This window comes from Dermacentor albipictus, chromosome 8 (genome assembly GCF_038994185.2).
Source record: "Dermacentor albipictus isolate Rhodes 1998 colony chromosome 8, USDA_Dalb.pri_finalv2, whole genome shotgun sequence".
NCBI classification, from domain to species: domain Eukaryota; kingdom Metazoa; phylum Arthropoda; class Arachnida; order Ixodida; family Ixodidae; genus Dermacentor; species Dermacentor albipictus.
Window position 1 is genome coordinate 128,810,203 of NC_091828.1, and position 22,958 is coordinate 128,833,160.

The 22,958-nt window shown below is 46.8% G+C and overlaps 1 protein-coding gene across 1 annotated transcript; it reads left to right on the forward strand.

Annotated features, from left to right (window-relative positions):
• The first annotated feature begins 2,385 nt into the window (after window positions 1–2,385).
• On the forward strand, window positions 2,386–22,578 carry LOC135918930 (vitamin D3 receptor-like). The gene is made up of 4 exons (XM_065452629.1): window positions 2,386–5,144; window positions 15,057–16,086; window positions 18,733–18,889; window positions 22,182–22,578. The coding sequence occupies exons 2-4, from the start codon at window positions 15,059–15,061 to the stop codon at window positions 22,389–22,391; spliced, it is 1,395 nt and encodes a 464-aa protein (XP_065308701.1). The 5' UTR covers window positions 2,386–5,144; window positions 15,057–15,058; the 3' UTR covers window positions 22,392–22,578.
• The last annotated feature ends 380 nt before the right edge of the window (window positions 22,579–22,958 follow it).

The window sequence follows — 22,958 nt, forward strand, 5'->3', positions numbered from 1 at the left end:
GATCCACTAGACCTTTCATATTAGCTTAAATATGTCGCAAGACGGCAGGTATACACATACGGCATGTATGTACATTGTTACGATCTGATATCTTCTAGAGAAGCTTAGGGATCCGTATGATTACAGCTCAAGAACCACCCCTGAGATCGGAATTAGTGTCCAACAGGAGCTTCATTTCAGCATTGAAAAATCTTGCGTGAGGGCCTCGTCTGAAAATCGGTGTCCCGTTCGCGGAAAGTACCTCTGGCCACCGAAACCGAAGGCATTTTGTTCGACCTGTGCATTTGTGCTGTCAACAGTGTCATTGTGCGTCCCTTCTCATCGGAGGTGTGTGCCAGCCGTAGTTACTTGAACCACTCACCGTCATATTCTGCTGCGGCCTGCTATGTCTCTCACCGTCCAGCGTCTGGTCGCCTTAATTTCCATTATGGACTGCTCTAAAGCTGGGCATTCTCATCGGACCCTCCGCGGCTCACGTAAGTGGCAGTGACCGGCGGCGGAACTGTGCCCCGTCGGCGACAGCTTCTGACGTGCTCCTGACGTCGACCTGTAGCCCATGATTGCCAACTGGTTCCCGAGGCAGCTCAGGGTCGGCGTCTCTCGTGTCTCGAGGACGTCCAGAGTGTATCGCCCAAGCTCTGCCGGATGACTACGCATCATACTTGCCCCACTCAGTACAGAATACAATACTGGACTTCCTGTCCATTTTCGGACTCGTATGTGCTTCTCGTCCCACGCTCGTGTGAGCGCAGCGTTCGTGCTGGCTCGCTTCCAATAGCTTAATTGCGACGCAGGGACACCCGCCATCTTGGTGCGACTACAACTTAGACGAACAACCTAGGCCGTCGCGAATGGAAGCGCCCAAGCGTTGATGGCGAAGCTTCTGTCACTCTGACTTCAGAGCGAAACGAATCTAAAGTGCAGAGGAACACTTCAATTTTTACCACTTCCCGTAACTGTGCTTTCGCAATACTTCGTACGATTCTGCATCGGCACGATTTCAAAGCCGCGCTCCAACCGGCGACTCGAGCCCGTGTGACGAATGTGTTGTGCCTTGTGGTCTCAGTTCTGTGTTGCCCACTTGAGTATTTGAGTGATGGTCGCTGCTTCATGAGGCTGATACGTGAGAATTATATGACTAAGAATTCTGACGAATGAGTAACTAGTCGATGTCCTGGCCTTCTAGCTTTTACGGAGAGGCGTTATGTTATGACAGACTCACGTAGTGAAGCCCCCTCCCATTAATCTGCGATAAATCTGAGCCAGTCACCCGAAGCACGATTTTTCTATATTCAATGAGGGGGAATAGTCTTTTTAGGCTATAGCATAGCTCTCGTACTTTTCAACTATATAAGCTGTGTTTTCCCTCCAACAAGTCTTGCTGTATTTTCTATGTATCTCATGATATTTAAACTTCTTATCCAATGTTCCTAACAGTAAATTATTTGCAGAACCATCTAATTTTAAATTATTTCATTAGCGTATCTATTGATAGCCAATATAAATCAAAATACAAGCTACAAACCTGACATCTACTTGCTCTTAAAAAAATAAAATTTTGATACGCTGCGTTACTCCGTTAGCTATATACGAATCGCTCTCTGTTTAGCATTATAAATCACGGAATTCCACAACTTATTCGCCTCATTAAGATAACAGATACATGCGCTATTCCGGTGTAGGTATAATTTTTGTGTACCACCAAATGCGCCAAAATCACGTCTTTGAGTTTTTTTTTCGCATATACAGAATCGACCATTATTACATATTATTTTTTAATCTCACAAATAGTGACGCCATCAGCTGAATACGTGAGAGCTCTTCCATCTTGACACGCTCCGCAAGACAAATTTAGGGAGAGAACATCCGCTTCACCTGTGGGATTTAACCAGTTACAATCCTAGTTAATTGAGATGATATATTTAGGCGAAGGCAGACTAAAATCGTAATGTTACCAAAACCGTGGGATGGAGATAATGTAAAGACAAGGTAAGCAGGTTCTGAAAGAAAGGGCAGCCAAACGTTTTGGCAGAGCTGTGGTCACGCGAGATGTTTCAAAGTATATGCTCAGAGTGCACCCCGCCAGACGTCAGTCAACCTTCTCTCATCACCTCAAGCAACTAAGGGGCCTGTTTTCGTGGTTGTGCGATCAACCTAAGCACACCGTTGCCACATACAACACCGCACTTGTAGTCAGCTATTTCGAGAATAACAGGTTTTCTTGTGCGCGGCTGTTCTGTGAGACACCAAATTGCGTGTTCTTTGCGGCGCGGATGGTTCAATGAACGGTTCTGTGATATGGCCGTCCGACTAAGTGCAGCATAATTTTGCTCTAGCGGCTTTTTGCGACTACATTTACGGACGGCGAATAAAGGAAAGGCTGTACTCTGTTTTGCCGACATTATACCAATAGTGAGTGCATTCGAAAAGGCAAACAAATTTTTCTGCTATTCTCGCTTGAAGTTATAAAACTTACTTCATGATGAAAAACAAAGCGATGTGAAGGCTTGTCGGTTACAGCATAGCGGTGTTGGTTAACTAACCCAGAAAGAACACATCTCATTTATAATAATAGACGAAGACGAGTGTCCGAAGGTCCTTTCACATGTTTTCTCAGTACCCTACGAGAATTATATAATTATAATTTTTAATCAGTTAGATCCCTGCGTTGACTGGCTTTGCTTAATCGCAATTTTCCCCAACATTTGCTTCTGTTCTTTCATATGGAAGCTTGTGCTTATTTCTGGACTTTACATTAAAAGTGATAGGTAGATAAATGCACGAACACGCTTAATTTCCTAAAACGACAATCTGGGCCATCTTTTCCATACCGCTCACATTGTGTAGTGAGCGGAATAAGGAATGCTACTATTTTATCTGTTAAAGAAACAGTCCAAGTACGCTTGGTATAGCGAACGGCCTTTTTTTTTCGTGTTCGTTCCAAACGTTCTCAGACGAAACATTAGTTGTTCTGAATGCCTTAAACAAAAAATTCGCTTTACATCAGCAGAGTTGTATACAATTGATATGCTCAGACGGTGAATCGTCATCGAAGCTAGGCAAACTAGAGCTCGCCAATCGTGGGACTAGGTCCAGAAATGCTGCTTTGATAAGCTGAGCCGTTGCGCGTGAGAACCGATTCCTTCGTTCCCCATTAAACGAGTAGAATTCACCGCCAAATCTCTTGGATTTCACGTTATTACTGCGAACAAATCCGCGGAGTGATTCTGGTTAGCCTAAATCAGCAGTCTGACAGCATGTCGCCATTTTATTTGAGCTGGTGTGCATAATGTCGTGAGTTGGGAGATATCTAGGCTCAGATCAAGAATTAGACATCTTTCCCTCCTGCACCTTCTCCGTGGTGCTTCTTTTTCATCAATGTAGATCATAAGAAAATCGAGAAATCTTTAGCCTCCGTCACATTTCATCGCCCCCCCCCCCTTAGCAGGCGGTACCATGCTAAGCATTGTTTGGCATAACTTGCATATCTTGTAAGTATTGACATAATCTGCATACACAGAGCTAACCGAACTATATCCTTTCCCTTCTGGGGGGATTTAGCGAGTACACTATTACGATGGTCGGTTTGCTTGCAAGATAGGTTGACATTTCTCAGTTTTATCTTGTTTCGCACACAGTTCATCAGCTAGTTCTTCGTTGTCAAGAGCAAACGACATGAAGTCGGACTGGACCTCTGCACGGGGTCCCTCGCTCGCCTGCATTTTCTCATCCTTCTGAAACTCTGAAGCTCTCTCCAACGGCCGCTATTCCTCTTAACCTAGCAATAAATAGAGAAGGCATTTTCGAGCGATATCGCACTTACATCATAAGTTTCTTTTTTTTTCCTTTCCAAGTGACGAACGGCGCAGCTGCGTCACCTTGATCTCTAACTGGCTCGCGAGGCGAGGCCTTCTAGTGGACGCGTCCTTGCTCGTTGCGGCGGCGACTTGCTAGTCTTTTCGAGGGCAGCTCGCCGAAGGCTGCAAGTCGCTCCTAACCAACCCGACCAACTCGTACGGCACCGACCCGAGAAGGTGTGTGGGAAGCGGAGAGAAAGCAGTCCGATCGCTTGTCAAAACTTCACCGCCCGTCACTTTCGACGCGAGTGCCCCGAGCGACTTTTCCTGAAAGCATCGTTTCTTTTTTCTCGATACTCGATTAGTGCAAAGCCCGTTTGGCGTACGCGTGCCTCTGGAAATGTCGAGTAACCGTTAATCCACATAACTGCATCAGTTTTTGGCCGAGCCTGATCGATACCATTGGGTTTTGACAGACTTGTGCTTCCGGCTCTCAGATCGTGTGCGCATGCCAACGACCATTAAATATCGAGCGCTTCTTATGCATAGTGCAGGCCCAGCTGTGCGCGAAAACTGCTTATGGTAAAAAAATGGAAGCATGCAAATTAATCGAGTGGCTGTCCTTTCGAGTCCGATAATGAAGGTTTAACGGATAAGGCTCTCATAAGCGCTGTTTGCTATGTTTGCGTAACAAAGCGTGCCCTCACATCAATTCACGCTTATTTCGTGCTTTCGCCGCACAGGTTCCACATAAGAAGGCACTGTGTGCTTCTAGCACATTCAAGACGCCAATACTTGAGGACCGTATTCGTCGGTCATGTTATGGTGAGAACGACATCGTTCAGACACTGCCACCTGCAATACTGTCGCAATACTCGCAATGTTTCAACCTGTTAGAGCGTGCAGTGCAAACTGATAGACCCTGCGACATGCTCGAAAACCGCAGTCACTGTTAGTGGCCTAACAGTGCGCGGCTTGGTTCGCCGTGTTCTTCTGTTGTGATTTCACAAACATACATCGCCGAAAGTGATACCACGTATGATCTCATTCTGGTGTATCTCGAAACGACACAACGGTGATAAAAGAACGTGGACAGTGGAAGCGGAGCGCAAACTCGATTTGCGACGTCTTCATTCGTTTCGCATCCCTGACCCTTGTTTTATGAAACGTGAATGTTTTTCATAAAAGAGGACGCCCAGAAGTGATCTTGCTGTGCAGTTTGCGCATTCAGGTCCACTGTGGTGCTTAACAACGTGTGTCGTCGCCATGCTGGATAGCCGCTGCGTAGTCGACTCCGATGCAACCTGTTTCGCCGGCCCTGCAGCACCGTAAAGATGTGATCGAGGGGTAAGTTAGTTTACGAATCCCATTGATGCTCAACGAAATCGTATTTTTGGGCCTCAATGCCTCCTTTTAGAGCTGGCCTTTTGGGTAGTGCCAGTTACCTTCAGTAGACTGATTTTCGCTTACTCTCACGGTGGTCGTAGACGTGCAATGCGTTCCAATGTAAGTTATGATTGCACCACATGTTAACACGTGATGCTAGGAAGCAACAAAACTTGACATCCAATACTAAGAATGTTAGGCGTAACGTGAAGAGACAGGAAGAGAGCGGTGTGGATCATAGAGCAAACGGGGATAGCCGATATTCTAATTGACAAGAGAAAGAAATAGAGCCGGGCAGGTCATGTATTGCGCAGATTAGATAACCGGTAGACCATTATAGTTACAGAATGTGTGCCAAGAGAAGGGAAGCGCAGTCGAGGACGGCAGAAGACTATAGGTGAGGTGATGAAATTAAGAAATTCGCAGGCGCTAGTTGGAATCGGTTGCCGCAGGAGAGGGGTAATTGGAGATCGCTGGGAGAGGCCTTTGTCCTGCAGTGGACATAAAATAGGCTGGTGATGATGATGACTAAAATCACGTAGGAAAGCCAATCACATTTGAAGTTGCGAAGTTGCGCATCTACTATTACATGTGCAATGTCGTTTACGAAAACGGCGAATATTAGTTCTTGAAACTTTTTGTGAAACGGCAGAAGAGACTGGTCTCGTGAAGAAATTTAATGCTGTTCTTCTACCGCTACCACTTCAACTCTCAGCAGCGCTATTGCCGAGTGCACTGCCTTATTTTCCCGAAAATTTGCTATTCATACTTTGCACCATGACTTTCTATATGAACACTTGCTTCCTTGCAGAAAAATGTTTTCTGGTCGCAGTCCTATAGCCGAACTCACTATGAGCAGCAACTGCTTTTAAATAAAAAGTGCACCTCCATTTGCTAACCTTGTAAAGTTGTAAGAAAGGTGAATGTTCTCAAAGTTAACTGAGAAGCAAAGACGTAAAATATTTATTCTGGATATGAGGTCGTCTGCATGCGGAACTTTATTGAAGCGGCTTAGTCCTATTCCTATCTTCAGCTTCCAACCAAATTGACACCAGTTTAATATAGATTGTTGTGTCGATCGCTATAGACCGAAAAGAAAAAGCCCCATGGAAGGACGTTTTGTTTACGTCGAGGTGACCTGAAAACCAAGAATGCGAAGTCGTTATTTGTGTATTTCCGTAAAGAAAATGGGTTTAAATTACAACAGACAATAGGAAACAGTTACTTTGTCCACATATATGAAGACGCTGCTTTCAGCATCTAACAATGGTAGTTAAACAAAATATAGGCTTTCGATATTAGTAACTGACATTGTCGGTTGAAAAGCAATTATTTCTATACACTGTCTTCTGGTCTCAGGAGGCTATTCGAGGTTTTGACGGAAATAAACACGTGTGCAAAATGTTTATTCCTAAAGTTCACCAACTATAGCGCCCAGTGCCACGCCGTTTTAAAATTTTAATGATTTCATTTTATTTTGTCCTATAGCCATCTTTTTATCGCGAACAGTTTATCCGAACAAGAGAATTCCAGCGTCCTCCCGCCGTGCAGACGACCGCAGACGGTAGTATCATTCTTGGACAATGGCAGCCTCGACAGTTAACCTTGTGCTTTAGGCTGATCTTCTAGTACAAAACATGCAATCCAAGACCTGAAGCCACGGAAATTCTTATAGGCAGGCCAAGGGAAGGAGCAAACTTACAGCACAAAGCAGGATATCCTAGATGAACTGGCCGTGCCAGAATCAAATGTGCTCACAAAAATACTAGCGAAGCTTCTGCGGGTATCCGTGAATACTATGCCTAGAGAGCGTCACCGGATGAAAAGACGCAGACAGGAAAACATGTGTCTACGTCTTGTATCCACTACCTTTCCGCGCGGTGAGAGTCCCATGATTCCCGAGTCCCATAATTAGATTGCCGTGTTTATTTAACACCGCGAGTGATAATGACAATGCTGAAATTTTCATAAATGACACATTTTTTTCTTAAAAGCAGTGTAGAATTTAGATGTGTTTGTCCTAGTTCTTTTGTGTCTACTGTTTTTTTTTTAAATATTCATACACCCATTTAGAAGTCAAGTACGCTGTTTTGGGGCCACAGTAATAAATAATTCAAAATGTTCCAACTCATTCCGTCTGTTTCAAATTGTATGCTCAATGTTGGTGAAAGTTCGTCAAAAAACGCACCTAGTAGGTCAACTCAAAATTGAGTGTTAAGTCCACTTCTTGCAAACTAACTTCAAAATAATTTACCACAAACACAACGACACAAAAAGGGGACAAAATGCGGCCAATAAAAAGAGTGCGGAGCAAAGCGAAGCACCTCTTCTGTACCCTGTTTGTGTTTCCCTAAATTATCATAGCTATGCCGACTCGCTTTACAGTGTGCTCTGCAATAACAAATTAGTTTCGTTGAAATAGATTTTGCACGTTATTTGAAACAGAAAATAGACGTTTCGTTTCCGTACACCATCCCTAACTTCACGGGCCGAAGGCGTTACACAAAGGAGTATCAATGTTCCGAGAAAAGGCGATACAAAAATGAGAATTGTGTCTACTTGTTTAAATAGCCACGTACTGTGGCGTGATATTGCATTTTCACGTATCCGGAATGAGAACGACAGGAGCAGTGTGCCTTTTGGCGTCCACTCTTCTTGCCGAAGGAAAAAAAAATGACGCTCATGGCACCGGACACCGGATTACTTGCCTAGTTAAGACACCAAGTTTGTATGCTGTAGTCATAGGTCACATACATATGTGAAGAACGCGTATTTTAGGCATGGCAAACTTGCCTTCTTCCGAACTAGCTCAGAAGCTTTTCAAGTAAAGCTAGGATTTTCTCGTAGTGGAGAGCGGTGTAGTGTACTTTGTGGGCTCACAGTGTCGTGGTCCCTGTTCTCTATGTTGAGTACGTTTTCTTTTTTTTTTGCCTAGCCCTTCAAATATGCCCCCAGATAATTTCGGGTGGCCGATTAGCCACAGCGGCCTCTGTATTCGAGCATAGAGAGATTTACTAGAAGAGCTAACTCTGACTACTTACGAAAAAAAAAGGAAAGGTGTATGCCTGACGACACTGGAGTTGTTGTCTGGGAACAGAGCCTTATCAGGGGCTTCGCTTTCAACAGCTCAGGTACACAGCCTTGTTCTTTGCGAACTTCTACGAGTCTTGACATGTGTTCTCAGAAATACAGACTTGCGGGCGACTCATCTAGACCACAATGAAATCCTGAAATACAGGATAAGCATAGGAAACGGAGGTCAGTTAGCATAACAAGGTCAAATAGCAACCTATGACTAAGAATTTAATACAACCTCTTTATTGGCGAGCCTTCTAAGTACATACCGGAAATAGGTCTCTTCGTAACAATGTCAAAATGTATTATCTATTTTTGTTCCTCTGAGATTTTTTTTTCATTGCAATCGCCAAGATAAAAAAGTTCTAGAAGAGCTTTCACAGACAACGTACCAGCGTGCTGCATAACGAACAAGGCGGAACCTCCTCTAGTCTTATCCGTTGCCTCTCCTGTGTATTACGGTATGCCTACATTCGAATAGCTAAAACTACATCGCAGAAAACATTGCACGCCGTTCCCGCGTTCCACCAGGAAAATAATATTTTAAGAATTAACAAGAACCAAACATTCGAAACAGCTTCCTCGCGGAAACCGTAAACATAACCATACACGCTTTCAGTACGAACAACCAAACCAGGCAACAACCTAACCAAGCAATATGCAGCCCTCAGCTTTGCTCTGCATATATGCTGCCGCACGCGGTAACCTATTTCCAGTGGTGGTTTTATTTAAGAGCAACCGCTGTCTCTTAAATGTGCATTTATCAGCATAACGTGTAGTCGAGAGCTATGTTCACCCTTGCACAAGGGCAAACACTTATTCATAACGGCTACAGAAGCTATACTTACGCACATGTACCCTGCCTGTATTAATTATCAAGCACACCCTCTAATGCAAACCCCTTCACTCAATAGTGGAACTTATTCAGAAATTTTGTCTAATTAATGGGGAAGCTCCAGAATAGATTCGAGGGGCCGGAAACTTGTGGAATTTGCTTCCGACCATGACCTTAGCATTATGAACGATGGCAGTCCGACGTACTTGCGTGGTTCGAACTACAGCAGTTGCTTAGACTTGACCTTGGTGTCACGGCAACTTGATCAAAATGTTCGATGGTTCTCTGACATCGAGACTCATGGTAGTGACCATATTCCCACCTACTTAAGTATAACTGGATTCGGAAGCTTCTCCTCTTGTACTTCCCGACAAGTATATATAAGGTGGTCAACGTATAAGACAAAGGTGGAAGAGGCATGCAAAGAAGGATTTACCGGCACCATTGAGAATCTTATTACAAGTGTACTGGAATCGTCTAAGTACACATTTACATCCGCTAAAAAACGTACGGATTTTGACATGGAGCTTGAGCGACTTCGAACCATTCGCAGAAGAGCCGAGAGGCGATACAGGCGCACGAAGTCAATTCATGACCTTAGAGTCGCTCGACGTATACAGAAGAAAATCCAACGTCGTATGGACAGGCTGGAGGAACAACGGTGGAAGACGTTCTGCGAATCACTTGACCCCCGCAAGCCACTGTCTATCATATGGAGGACGGTGCGCGGCCTTGGCTCGTCTCCACAGCAACGACACCCATTCTCATCCCTAGCCCTCTATCAAGGCCGCTCACAGGTCGATATAGCCGAAGACTTCTGTGTGAAGACTGCGGGCAGTGTGGTCACCATCAGTGACGAAATTCTGGGTGAGGTTCCTGCGACACGCTTCCCGGAATTGAATGTGTCCTTCTCACTTGAGGAATTGGACGCTGCTCTGGCCTCATGCCGGCGCTCATCGTCGCCAGGACCAGACGGCATCACCTACGCTGCTTTATGCCACCTAGGTGAAGATGGCCGAAGCAGACTTCTGGAATGTTATAACCAGTCATGGACTGATGGCGTCGTTCCTGAGCGGTGGAAGTCCAGCCGCTTGATACCACTCCTGAAGCCTGGAAAGTCGCCACTTGACCTAGCGTCCTACCGACCCATTGCGCTGTCCAGCTGTGTTGGGAAGGTCATGGAAAGAATGATTCTCACCCGCCTAGAATGGTATCTTGAGCGCCACAACGTATACCCCGATGCCATGGCTGGTTTTAGAAGAGGCCGTTCGTCTATTGACAACGTCATCGATCTAGTCACGTCTGTACAACAAGAAAAACACCACAAGCGTATACCGGTTGCACTATTCCTCGACGTGAAAAGCGCCTACGACAATGTAACGCATGAAGCCATCCTTGATGCCCTGGAAAATAATGGAATTGGTGGACGCATGTTTCGGTGGATTCGGAGCTATCTATTCAAAAGATCCTTCTTTGTGCACAGTGCAGATGGCCGAACTACTGACCATTACACTTATCGTGGCGTCCCTCAGGGTGGGGTTCTTAGCCCCACTTTGTTCAACCTTGCAATCCTTGGCCTTGCCGACGTTCTACCGCATACAGTAAACCTCTCAATGTATGCTGACGACGTATGCATATGGGCCTCGGCAGTTACACGTCTCCAGGTGCGTGCACGGCTCCAAAAAGCAGTGACTCTAACATCATCGTACCTGCGTGCGCAAGGCCTAAGTATTTCGACCGAGAAGTGCGCCTTAGTCGCCTTTACCCACAAGCCCATGACCTGGTACCCCATTTCTATTGACCACCAACCAATTTCGTACGCAAAAACTCACCGATTCCTAGGCGTTATTATAGACAGAGACCTTTCATGGAGCCCCCACATCTCATACTTGAAGAAGAGGCTTACTTCTATCTCCCATATACTAAGGTTTCTTGCCGGTAAAACGTGGGGCACATCCGTGGCATCTATGCTTCAACTATACAGGACGCTCTTCCTAGGATACTTGCGATACAGCACACCAGTGCTGTCCAATGCTAACAAAACTAGCATCCATGTCCTACAGAGCATTCAAGGCCAAGCCCTTCGAACATGTCTGGGGCTACCTCGAAATGCTTCAACCGTTGCAACAATTGCCCTCGCGAGAGACAACCTAATAAGGACCTATATAGATATCGACACACTCCGGGCGCATGTTCGCCATATATCCAGAGTCCCTGACCACCATCTCGCTCACTTGCCTGAGAAAAGACCCAAGGCAGCGTTCTCCAGATCGATTGCGGCTAACCGGCACTCTTTGTCTTTGAGGCACTCACCCGCAACAAGAACGCCATCCCCTATGTGGTGCTTGAAGAAGCCTCCTGTGTACCTTGCTGTTCCAGGAATAGTGAAGAAAGCTAGCCTGCCCACCGCGGCTCTCAAGCAGACCACATTGGAACTTCTACATTTTTCATATGCTAACCGAATTCATGTTTACACGGATGGTTCCGTGTCCGAAAATTCTACGGGCGCCGTTGTTCTACCATCTCAATCGGTCGTCATCAAGTTCAAAACTTCTCACGTAACGACATCTACAGGTTCTGAACTGGCCGCTCTTCGCGCTGCTGTCGAATACATTGAAAAAGAACCGCCCAACAAATGGGCAATATTTTGTGACTCGAAAGCAGCCCTCCAGAGCTTGCGAAGCTTACGACGTGGCAATTATGAACAGCTGGTGTCACAAATCAACGAAACCTGTCATTGCGCATCTGAACGAGGACATGACATCATATTTCAGTGGCTGCCGGGACACTGTGGCATCGTTGGTAATCACCTCGCCGATGACGCTGCCCGACGTGCCCAGGCTGGCTCACCGACAGTCCTTATACCTTTATCCAGAGTCGACGCTGCAAGAGAGCTTCGCAGTCTTGCTCGTGCAATCACGTTAGGTTGCTGGCATACACCACAGAACTCTAAGTGTCGTTTACACAGTCTCGACCCATCACTAAAACTTACATTACCAGCGAACCTTCCACGACGTGACGCAACACTGCTGTGTCGGCTGTGGGTAGGAGTAGCATTCACCAACTCCTACAGCTACCGCATTGGAATGGCGGATTCACCAATGTGCGCTAAGTGCAAGTGTGAAGAGACCATCAGCCACCTTCTGTGCCACTGTTCTCGCTTCGATAATCAACGTGAGACTCTCCAGTGTGCATTAAATAGACTGGATGACAGGCCATTCACGGAAACGAAGATCTTGGGAGCCTGGCCTCACAGCTCATTGGCCCAAAAAGCAGTTAGAGCGCTTTTTCGCTACCTGAAGGCGACGGACTTGAGTGCGCGACTATAGACAACCTACACTTAAGTTCTCTCTCTTTCTCTTTCACTCCCCATTCCCCTCCCCACGCGTAGGGTAGCAAACTGGACTCAGTCTAGTTAACCTCCCTGCCTTTCCGTCTTCCCTTCTCTCTCTCTCTTGTCTAATTAAAATGCAGCCACAGTACGTACAGCCTAATCACACAGTGGTCCATTCAGGGCGTTTCTAGAGTTTCTTCTTTTAAATCTTACAGTTCCTTCACAAACATTTACCCATTTATTTTAAATTATAAATATTTTAATCAATACAGTTCATTCTTTAATTGTTTTGCTTAACAACCTCTTAGTGGGCACTCGCATAGAGCAAGAATGTTCTTTGTAACTTTAGGATTCACTGCCAGCAGGCATGGAATACTAATAATGTCAATTAAAAATCAATTAATTTATTAATCATATTATTAATTATTAATCATATCATATTAATTCTTAATCATATTTATTAATTATTAATCAAGTGCATTTTAGGCTTTCCGCTGAACAAGTGAGCAACCTCGTCTAGCTTCGTTCTCGGTGATGTTATCCGTATAACTACAGATAGTAATCCACACATGCCGTCAAGGCTGAACCTTCGCTCTTTGAAAACATGTTATAAATGTGCATGTCAAATTCGCGAGTATTCTACCCAAAGCAGATGCCAACCACGAACCGATACAACTTGAAAAATGTTTCACATAAAATTGTCCTTCTAAACTAAAGATCGTAGTCTGAAAAATAACCTTTGGATGCCTAAGAATGACTTCGATATTGAAACGGGTCATATTTTGAAGTTTGCTTTCTTTAATTATTTTTTGCAAGGTAATGTACAGATGACGACGACAAGTAGAGGCGATAAATTAACGTGCGATGGGAGTTATTCTGCAAGTGGCCCACCTAGTGGACATGTCCATTTCGTCTGCTGCTGAAGTTCTGATTGGCTAAGCTGGGCTGCGCATTCACAGCAGATAGGCGCCACAGCCAATCAGAACTTCAACAGCAAACAAAATGGACATGTACGCTAGGTGAACACTTACAGAATACCTCCCCTGCATCCTGGGCATTTGTGAAAAGAAATGCGCAAGCGAACGCCCAGTTGATTCGACTGTTTTCCGACTCTAGATGTGCGTTAACGAACTCGTAAACGTAAACATTACAGGCTGCTATACCAGCGGGTGCTGATTCTGCCCATGAACGCAGAGCGATTAAGTTAAGCATCTCCCCCTTTCATTAAATGCTCTTGTAGCAAAGACACGTTAGGTGAAGAGTACTGCGAAAGCACGCGGCCCACTGTGATGCAGCTTTTTTTCCCTCTGAGGCTGATAGGTTTGCCGCCGGAGCGGATGCAGCAGTGTGATGACTTCATGCACTGCCTACGAGATTCAAGGTCTCCAGCTGCTCGGCGAAGAAGCAGATAGGCGCGGTGCGAATAACGAATGCAGAAGAGGAAAAGAAACGCTCCCGTGTTTGTTTCGGAACCTTTCCACTTTGTCGTGTCTCTTCGTTTTCCTCTCCTCGCCGTGATTCGCCCGCATGCATCCCACATCACCACATCGCCACGTGACGGCTAAAAGCAACTGGAGCAGGTCCGGTTCCCGCTTCGTTAAACAGTTTGACTGTCGCGTGACAGTTATAGTATTAGTTACTCGAGTTGGCCGCAAATGCCACATCTCCAAGTCGGCATTATTACGTGGTCTCACCTAAGCTAAGCGGCACCAGTGGATATGTGTTGTCGCGTAGAGTTCGTGTCATTGTTCATTAGACAATGTGAGCTTGGGCAAATAAGTCACCGAAGGGTCGCTTATCCCTCTAGGGAATACACACACACACACACACAACATATGGATATGGAATACACACACACACCAAGAAGCGAAAATTAAAGAAAAGGGACAAAAGGAATAAGATGCAACGTACCATAAATATAGACTGTCAATTTGGAGTTAGAAGCTGCCGCCATACTCTACTAACACCCAAATCAGAAGAAATACCTGCCGCACTGTGTCCAGTCTTATGCTCAGCACAGATTGAAATCAAGCCCGTTTGTATGATGAGTTCACGAATACTATATCAGTACACTAAAAAAATACTAATACGAATAACCTTCTACACAGCGCAGCATAAATGTACAGCCTACCAATTCTTGCATCCAAGTCAGTGACTGTACGCTTGTGGCAACCACATACCGATGGCGGCGAAACGCAAAAACACTCGCGTACCGAGCTCCGGGTGCGCATTACAAAACTCCAGGCAGCAAGAATTATCTGAGGCCTTCAAATATACCGTCTCTCATAGCAGCAACAGTTTCATCTGAGCTCTCTGGCCCGTGATTGCTGCAGCGTACTGCCTAAAGTTAGGATGTTAAGGAGACGACACGATAACAGCCGTGTGTCGTGTTGTCACCTTCATGACCTGTTTGTAAATTTATGCTTTACGCTACAGTATCCTCTCGCAGTCCCTGTGCCGCTTTGCAAAGCTAAATATGTGAGTCGGGGAACAAAACTGGGAATGTACAGAGCGATGCTAAACAGATTGTTAATTGGTGAAACATGCATGTCATTACTACCATGGTGGCCGAGCGAGGAATGTGCACGTCGCAATTTTTCACACCATCGTACATTATGCGTGCGCGCAGATATGAGCGACGCCCAGGAAAGCCGACGGCAGCAGCACCAACCGCCGAGCCAAAGGGCGCGCGACCCAGCGAGCGCCGCCGGGTGCCGGACCGACACGCACGCCTCCCCGCCGGGAGGGCACCCGGCCAGCAGCTCCGGGAATCCCGAACCGGGCCACAACAAGCCATGGCCGCCGCGGATCTGCGGCGTGTGCGGCGACCGCGCCAAGAGCTACCACTTCGGCGGCATCTCGTGCGACAGCTGCAAGGCCTTCTTCCGGCGCTCGGTGCAGAACGAGGCCCAATTCCAGTGCCCCAACCGCGGCAACTGCCGCATCACGCTGGCGTCCCGCAAGAGCTGCCAGGCGTGCCGCTTCGCCAAGTGCCTCGCCATCGGGATGGAGGCCAGCTGGGTGATGACCGAGCAGGAGCGGCGGGCCAGAATGCAGCAGCGGCTGCTCGCCAAAGGGGGGGACAGCCGACCGGCGGCACCGCGGCCCCTGGCGATGCCCCCGTCTGCCGAAGACGTGCAACTTCTCGAGGAACTTGTCCACGCTTACGTGTCCGGTTGCGCCGGCGCTCCCTTCGCGAGCTGCCTGCACCGCGAGGAAAGGTCCAGGACGGAGCTGCTGGACGTGTTTTTCACGCTCGTGCACCAAATAAGTGGATTCGCGCAGGGACTGGACGCCTTCGCGAGGGTTCGCGAGTCGGACAGACACATTCTGTTGAGGACGGCCGTGCTCGAACTGTGCTTTCTCCGCAGCGCGATGAACTTCGACGACGACGGCGACAGGTGGCCCTCCAGAGTTCACTTCGGTGACGAGGCCACTTCTGTGCCTTCTGTGCGCGCTTCCGACGTGGAACGCTTAGTTCCGGTGGAACTGTGGGCGCTGCACCGGAAGTTCCTGGTGTCCACGCGGAGGCTCAAGCCCGACCCGCTGACACTGCTCCTGCTGTCGGCGATAGCGCTGTTGTGTCCGGACAGGGCCGGAATTAGAGACCTGGAGGCCCTTTCCCTCCAGCAAGAGCGCTACTGCGCTCTGCTACGCAGGTGACGCTATGAATACACATGAGGGTTCTCAGCATAAGATCCCGTTTATTTTGCAACACGACTGTACTGACAAAGAAATAATGAGCTAGAAATTAGGTCGAGGTCTGAGCTAGAAAGCAGACTAACGCTCCTGTCGTTTGTCCCGTGTACTTGTTCTTGTTCTTGCTCAACTGGTTTCTACCACGGTCCTCGTCTTCATTTCGCGCTCATTAATTTTCTGCACAACATGAGCTGTTTAAATCAACAAGGAGTGATCTTTCTACACGAGGCATGCTCTACGAATATGTTACTCCAAATCTCTTCAGCAAAGAGTGTGTATTAAGCTTCTCTCAGCTAGCACTGTCACACTTTTGCTTCGAGCTACCACAAGAAAATTTAATTGTAGTAGAAACTGTAAAGGCGGCTAGCTAATCTTGCGAAATGTGCAAACAAATATTGACATGCCATATTTTGACGCTTATTTATTTATTTATTTATTTATTTATTTATTTATTTATTTATTTATTTATTTATTTATTTATTTATTTATTTATTTATTTATTTATTTATTTATTTATTACCATTAACATCCTACTGGAGACCATTACAGCAAGGGCGAAAATAAGTACAGCACGGAAAGAGAAATACAAATTCATAATAGTACAAAGCAGTCGATCAAAAAGAAGCAACACATTTCTGGTAGGACATGTCCATAGAGTGTTCAAAAGCATAGGCATCATCTGAAGCAACATCAGTAATGAGCAATTGGTTCCATAATTCAATCGCATATGAAAAGGACGAGGAATCAAAATGTATGCATATAGTATTATGTGGCTGAAAAACATGATTTATTCGTGGATTCTTTCTTCCCGGGACTCCTAAATTTACTTTTCATTATCTGAAACGCTATCGTCTCCATAAGGCGGGAAAACATCGTTAATAAAAAATCAAATTGATCAAAAAGAATTACAGAACACAGGAATCACTGCATTTTCTACAAGTCCTGTAATCCGCGCTGCTTCCCTGATCGTGGAGTCTGTGCGCTTGTCTCTGTTTCTTCTTGTGTCCGTGTTTTGCTGCGCTATCCAGATACCATTCTACGTCGAGTCCCGCATCAATCAAATGCGTATCGTCCTTAATGCAAAAACCGCGCCGCTATCACTGAGTGGCTATGGCGTTCTGCTGCTTAGCACGGGGTCGCGGGTTCGGTTGCAAGCCGCAGCAGCCACATTTAGTTGCCGAAATATCTGTGGTTGTCTTGGAGTTATGTGCACAATAAAGAAATCCAGGAGGTCACAATTAAGCCGGGGTCCCTCACGGCGTCAGTCATTGTCCAAGTATTGTTTCGGGACGTTAAAGCCGACGAATCCATTAAGCAAATTTGCGTCTCTTGTCCTTCCATTGCGTGATCTCGGAGGCCATGTTCTCAATTCGGTCGGGGTAGCAAAAAAGGTGTTGATAACGCAGGTTTTCGTTAGTATTGTGTTATCTTTCACTTAGTGCCGTTTTTAAAGCAATCAGAGGACATGCATTTAAGCACTTACGAGTTTTTAATGTGCAAGCATTAACGTGCAATTGAACGCCGCTGGGCGGTCCTTCGAGTCATGAACTCCTCGCGGGCAAGCGAGCGCGTTGAGCCGTTTGGTCCGCTTTTGATTTGGCCTTACCGAGGCGCAGTTACAATGCAGGCGAGGGCTTGCGCGGAAAAGGAACACGCTGGTAACGCAGGCATCCGAGAGCGAGAGCGAGGGTGACGTACCGTCGCGGCGATGCCTTCTCCCCTTACGCAACACCTGGCGCGTTAGCGTCCGTCAGGTGTTCCTTTTCGCCCGCTCTGCTCCGTCGCAGCCAATGAAAGCTCCGTCGAGGCACGCTTGTGACGTGGCGTTGCAGGAATTCACCTGCCGTTTGGCTGCTACAGGTGACAGACACCGACCTTTTCGCTCTATGAGCCATCTGACGCTATCGCTTCAAAATGCTTTCGCATAACAAATGTAAAGCTTAGGTGAGGTGTACGGGTTGCTGCGGTGTTGGACTATGCCTTCACTTTTATCGGTTCGCGTTTCCTCCTGACCTTATCCTACCCTCTTCGTTTATCCGCTCCCGACAGTCCCGGACTGCCTGAGGCAGTGCTTTCAGCCAAGGACCGTTGCGTGTGCAGCGTTTCGGGCAGTCCGGGACTGTCAGGGAGGGACAGTCGAAGAGGCCCTTTAATGTTGCATTCGACTAGTCGCTTCGGAGCGCTCTCGCGGTTTACATTCCTCTGGTTCATTATGAGCGCCGCGTGCACTGTGCAGCTCAGAGCGCTCGGAGGCGCCCCAAGCTTCGAGCTGGTAACCGAGATGCGTCAGAAACTTGATCACGTCGCTACTGCGATTGCTCTGGGTGCAGCTAGCACGTTCCGATGGGTCACCTAAGTGCATCTGTATAGCTCCGCTCTCTAGAAAGCTCCGCTTCCTTGCAAACCATTTTCGAGCACAATAGGAACCAGTCGAATGTACCACAACTTGGAGAATTCGACAGTTCAACTTTACTGTTACTGTTGACGCATTGCTAGAGTGTTCTTTTCCTTAAAGGACACCGAAATCACTTTTGTCACTCGCAAAAGCGTAGGTTCTTGACGTAGACTGGAGCAGGGCATGACCGGTAGTCGACGGGCCATCGCAGGTACGTCACATGGCGCAAGATGGGGTCCATCGAGTTCGCCAAGGTTCTAATGCGGCTTCCCGACTTGCGCGAGCTGGCGGACGCGCACGCCGACTCGGACTTACTCTTCGACGCCAAGGAAGCGGCTGACGTGCAGAGGCATCTATCCAACGTCATGGTGAGCGTCGTCTGACTTTCCTCGACCAAGTCTTGCCCGAAAGTCGTATTGCGGCTTGACATGCTGCGTGCTCCGAAAGCCTTTCTTGCTGAGCCATGTGTTTGTTTCAGCTAGTCGGCGCTACTTTGCTGCTGAGACGGCTTGGTGAATACAGATATGGAGCACCTACAAAAGAATGCAGAATGTTCACTTGAATATGCTTCGCACAATTTAGCATGGCAATCATGAGAGTGGAAACGCATGACTTAATTTTATCGACCGTGCAAGCCATTTGCCATCGCACAAGGAGTGACCGCACCGCCGTTAATGCTTGCCAGCCATGACAGAAGTAGCGCGAAAATTTGGAATAGAAAACGGAGGTGACATGACATAGTTTCCTGTGGGTTCACCAGCCAGCCCAACAAATAATCACTGATAGACTGTTCTCACCAGCGTTATCTCCTATAAACAACAAAGAGTGGATTCAAATAAGACAACTATAAGCAACTGCAACAATATTTCATATGTGAGGTGTAAGAAAGGACGTGAAAAATGGCGAAGATAGATAGTGATTCAGAAAACGCGCACGTGCTCGGCAGAGGCGACAAGGTGCTAATGTGTCCGAGCGCAGTGCAGAAAGGACAAGGCCAGATAGAGAGAGAGAGAGAGATAGTAAAGAGCGGAAAGGCAGGGAGGTCAACCAAACGAACGTCCGGTTTGCTGCCCTATACTGGCGGAAGGGAAAAGGGGGACAGAAAGAGGAAAGCGGGATAGAGGGAACAATGTGTGTGCACGTAGCAAAACGCCTCGAAATCAGTCAAGTCCAAGCAAGTGCCCCGCCAATACGTTAGGCTGCCGTCATTCTGCTGTCTGAAGCTAATCTTGGTGCTTCCCCGTAGCTGATGATGCACGTTGAAGTCATATGTGAAGACCAAAGAGCCACTTGTCGTCGGCAGTACGTTGCAGTACGTGGCAGTATATCGTTAAAGCAAACCCCAGCCTTTTTGACATCATTGCGAATATAATGCTGCGGGACAATGAATTAAGGAACACAGAGAACACGAGACGATTTCTGAGTTACAACTGATATTTATTGCAGCGAACACTTCATTTAGATGCACAAGTAGTCAGCCTATCCGCCTCCATACCTTACTTGCCGAAGACTAAACAACATAATCTCTAACTCGGCGCGTTTTGAGCTGTCACTAACAAACAAAATTTGTGTGCGGTAACCACTGTAATATAAATACAAAACAAGAAATAATGCCGAAAATGAATGAAAAAACAATATGAAATTAGAATGCTGCTACACATCAGGGGCGTGCACACTGAAATAACGAGTACCATGACCAAAAGGAATAATTTTAAAAAAATGTATGAGAATGGATCTAGATCAGAATGGTTATTTGATCGGATGATAAGTGTACTAGATGCCAGTTTGATCAATACCTATTGAGTACTGGATCTCTGCCTCAATAATTGAAATGGATGGCTCGCTGAGGCAGCTGTCTCCCACTCCATCGATAACGTTTTGACAATGTCGGGGGAGCAATCAAGCAGCCACTCCTTGAGGAAGGCTGTAACTGAGGCTCTTACACGCGGCTGCACGACCACCCGCATAATCCCACATCGAACGTTGGCGTCAAGCGGGAAGCCACCGCACATCACGCACGAAGGGAGTCGCGTCCTAATCCGGTGTTTATAGCGACGGTCGGTAGCCAATGAGTTTGCGCAGGCCTCGGTAAAACCACCGCGTGGGTTAGCATATATTGTGTGGTGGTTCGCATGCATATCATTAAATCTCGAAAGGGAAAACGTGACATCCACCTGGCAGCAGTACGAAGCTCCGAAAATTATACAATACGGATACTATGGTTTCCCGAAGAGCTGACATAATCTTATGCGCTCGTCAGAACGGACCATTGTGAGTATAGTTCAATACAGCACCGCGAATCTGGCAACACTGAGGAGAAGCTGGAGACTTACTCGAGACGTGAAAACAGTTTCACTCCCTCCTCGTTTCTTTTTCTTTCCTTTTTCTTTTCTTTTTTTGGGGGGAGGGATAGCGGATTTAAGTGAACAACGTCTGGCTGTGAAATTTTCTTTCAAAATGCCGCAATAACTGTTGAGATATTAAACACTGCTTACAAGGACGGTGCTGTTAATCAAGCCTTTCAGTTAGAAGTAATAAATAGATGGCTTAACAGCGTGCCACAAAAAAAGCTTGATTTGTGGAAGTCGGGGGACTGGCTTTCCCGCCACGACAGTGCACTAGCTCACGCAGCCATGTCAGCGCGCCAGTTCTTGGCAAAAAAAATACAAAGAAATAGCATGACTCCCTTCCCCCTCGGCCCTTATTCACCTGACCTCGCTCCGTGCGACCTTTTTCCTTTTCTTGTTTCCTCGAGTGAACAAGGACTGTGAAAGGACTGTGATTTCATGACGTAGAAGAGGCCATGGAAAAAAAAAACGAGAAAGGAACTATCGGCCATCAAAAAAGACAGTGTTTGAAAAATGTTTCGAAGAAAGGAATCGCAGATTGGAGAAATGTATTAAGCGCGATTGAAGGTGACAGGGTTGTTCTGTAAAAAAAAAAAACAGATTTTTTAAAGGAATCACGGTCACTTTTGGATACTCTTCGTATATAGTGGCCCTTAACCACGGTTGCGTTCGAGTGCCGAGCACAGCCGTGCTTTAGAAGTGCACTCGAAATTTATCCCTCCGACTTATCTTCAGACTATAGTCGAACTCTCTCCACAATGTATGAAGAATACGAAAGACTTGATGGCTTTCCGGAATGGCGTGCACACTTAGTGCGTATAAAAATGAGCAACAAAGGAGAGTGCAATACATTAGCTGTATGGGTCAGTTGAAGCAACATGAATTATACAGAGTATATAGGGTATCTGATGTATAAGGTACGTTGTTTTGCTTGGATTGTAAGCTATTTTGAAAATTGCTCCTTTTGTTTTACGGTTATTTGGGCTGGTGAAGCTGCCACGAGCAGACTGTTTCTGCACTAGATGACTACACCAGCGGCCACCACGGAGTTCTGGTGGTCGCTCATTGACTTCGTCCAAGACCCAGCAGCCCCACCGGTCGGCGCCCGGCGTCAGGTCTACGCATACAAGCCCAAGCCCAGCGACACCCACCAACATCTCTCACAGTTCTACCTCTGAAGGGCCGTCGATAGTGGAGGAGGAAAACAGTTAACCTCCGTTTCCGTTTCCGACCTTACAGCCACCGCAGGGACATATACTGTGCGCGTGTACGTGTGCGGAAATAAACCGCACATAATGTCGCATTTATGCAGGTGCGCACCGTCGAGCTTCCGTCCCAAGTCGGCGAAGTGGCGAGCGAGTCCCGCCACCTTCCGGGGCCGCGATGGAAGTTTCCGGGGGACCTGCAGCCGCTCAGCGCCACCGAGTCCGCCGGAGATGAGTCGGCCGAGGAAGAATCAGCCGAGGAATCGTCTAGTCAGGGATCGTCAGACCGTTCGGCACCGGGGGCCCGCAAAAGCTGACGCTTCCGGAACCGAGATGGGGGATTCGAAATCATCCATATATCCATGTACAGAGACATAGGCAGTCGATGTACCTCAAGAAAGGGCTAATTTCGTAGCGCTGCCTGTTGACACCTAAAGCGCTAGCTGCCGCTCCATCAGCATCTCATGTCGAACCGAACGTATTAAAAAGATACGCATTTGTTTACGTTGCCTCAGTATCACTACGTGAAAGTAAAACACCTCGTATCGCCCAAGAGAAAAGAATCTGCTAAATCCACGCAAGCCTAACTATTCGGAAGAAAAATCTGAACCTTTTCAAACACGTTTACTGCGGAAAGTAGACGACGAAGTAGAACGGGTGCCAACTTCTGGTTCTATTTAAAACGAGAATTCGCCTTTTTCTGCACAGCCAAGTGACGTGATCGTGGGGAACATGTGCTTCAAAATGAATGACTAAAACAAAGCAAGAATGCTCAGTGAAGCACTGCGCATACTAATCAAAAGGCGTACGTGTTTATGACCTTGTCTAGTATGCATAGTGAATTTCTTTAAATATGACCCACCAACCAGTTCAAATCAACATTA

Excerpts from the sequence above, each read along its gene's own strand:
- LOC135918930 (XM_065452629.1), top strand. The coding sequence starts at position 15,059 with ATGAGCGACGCCCAGGAAAGCCGACGGCAGCAGCACCAACCGCCGAGC. Across the intron at positions 16,087-18,732 it reads TACTGCGCTCTGCTACGCAG|GTACGTCACATGGCGCAAGA; the intron begins GTGACGCTATGA and ends GGGCCATCGCAG. Across the intron at positions 18,890-22,181 it reads GGCATCTATCCAACGTCATG|GTGCGCACCGTCGAGCTTCC; the intron begins GTGAGCGTCGTC and ends GCATTTATGCAG.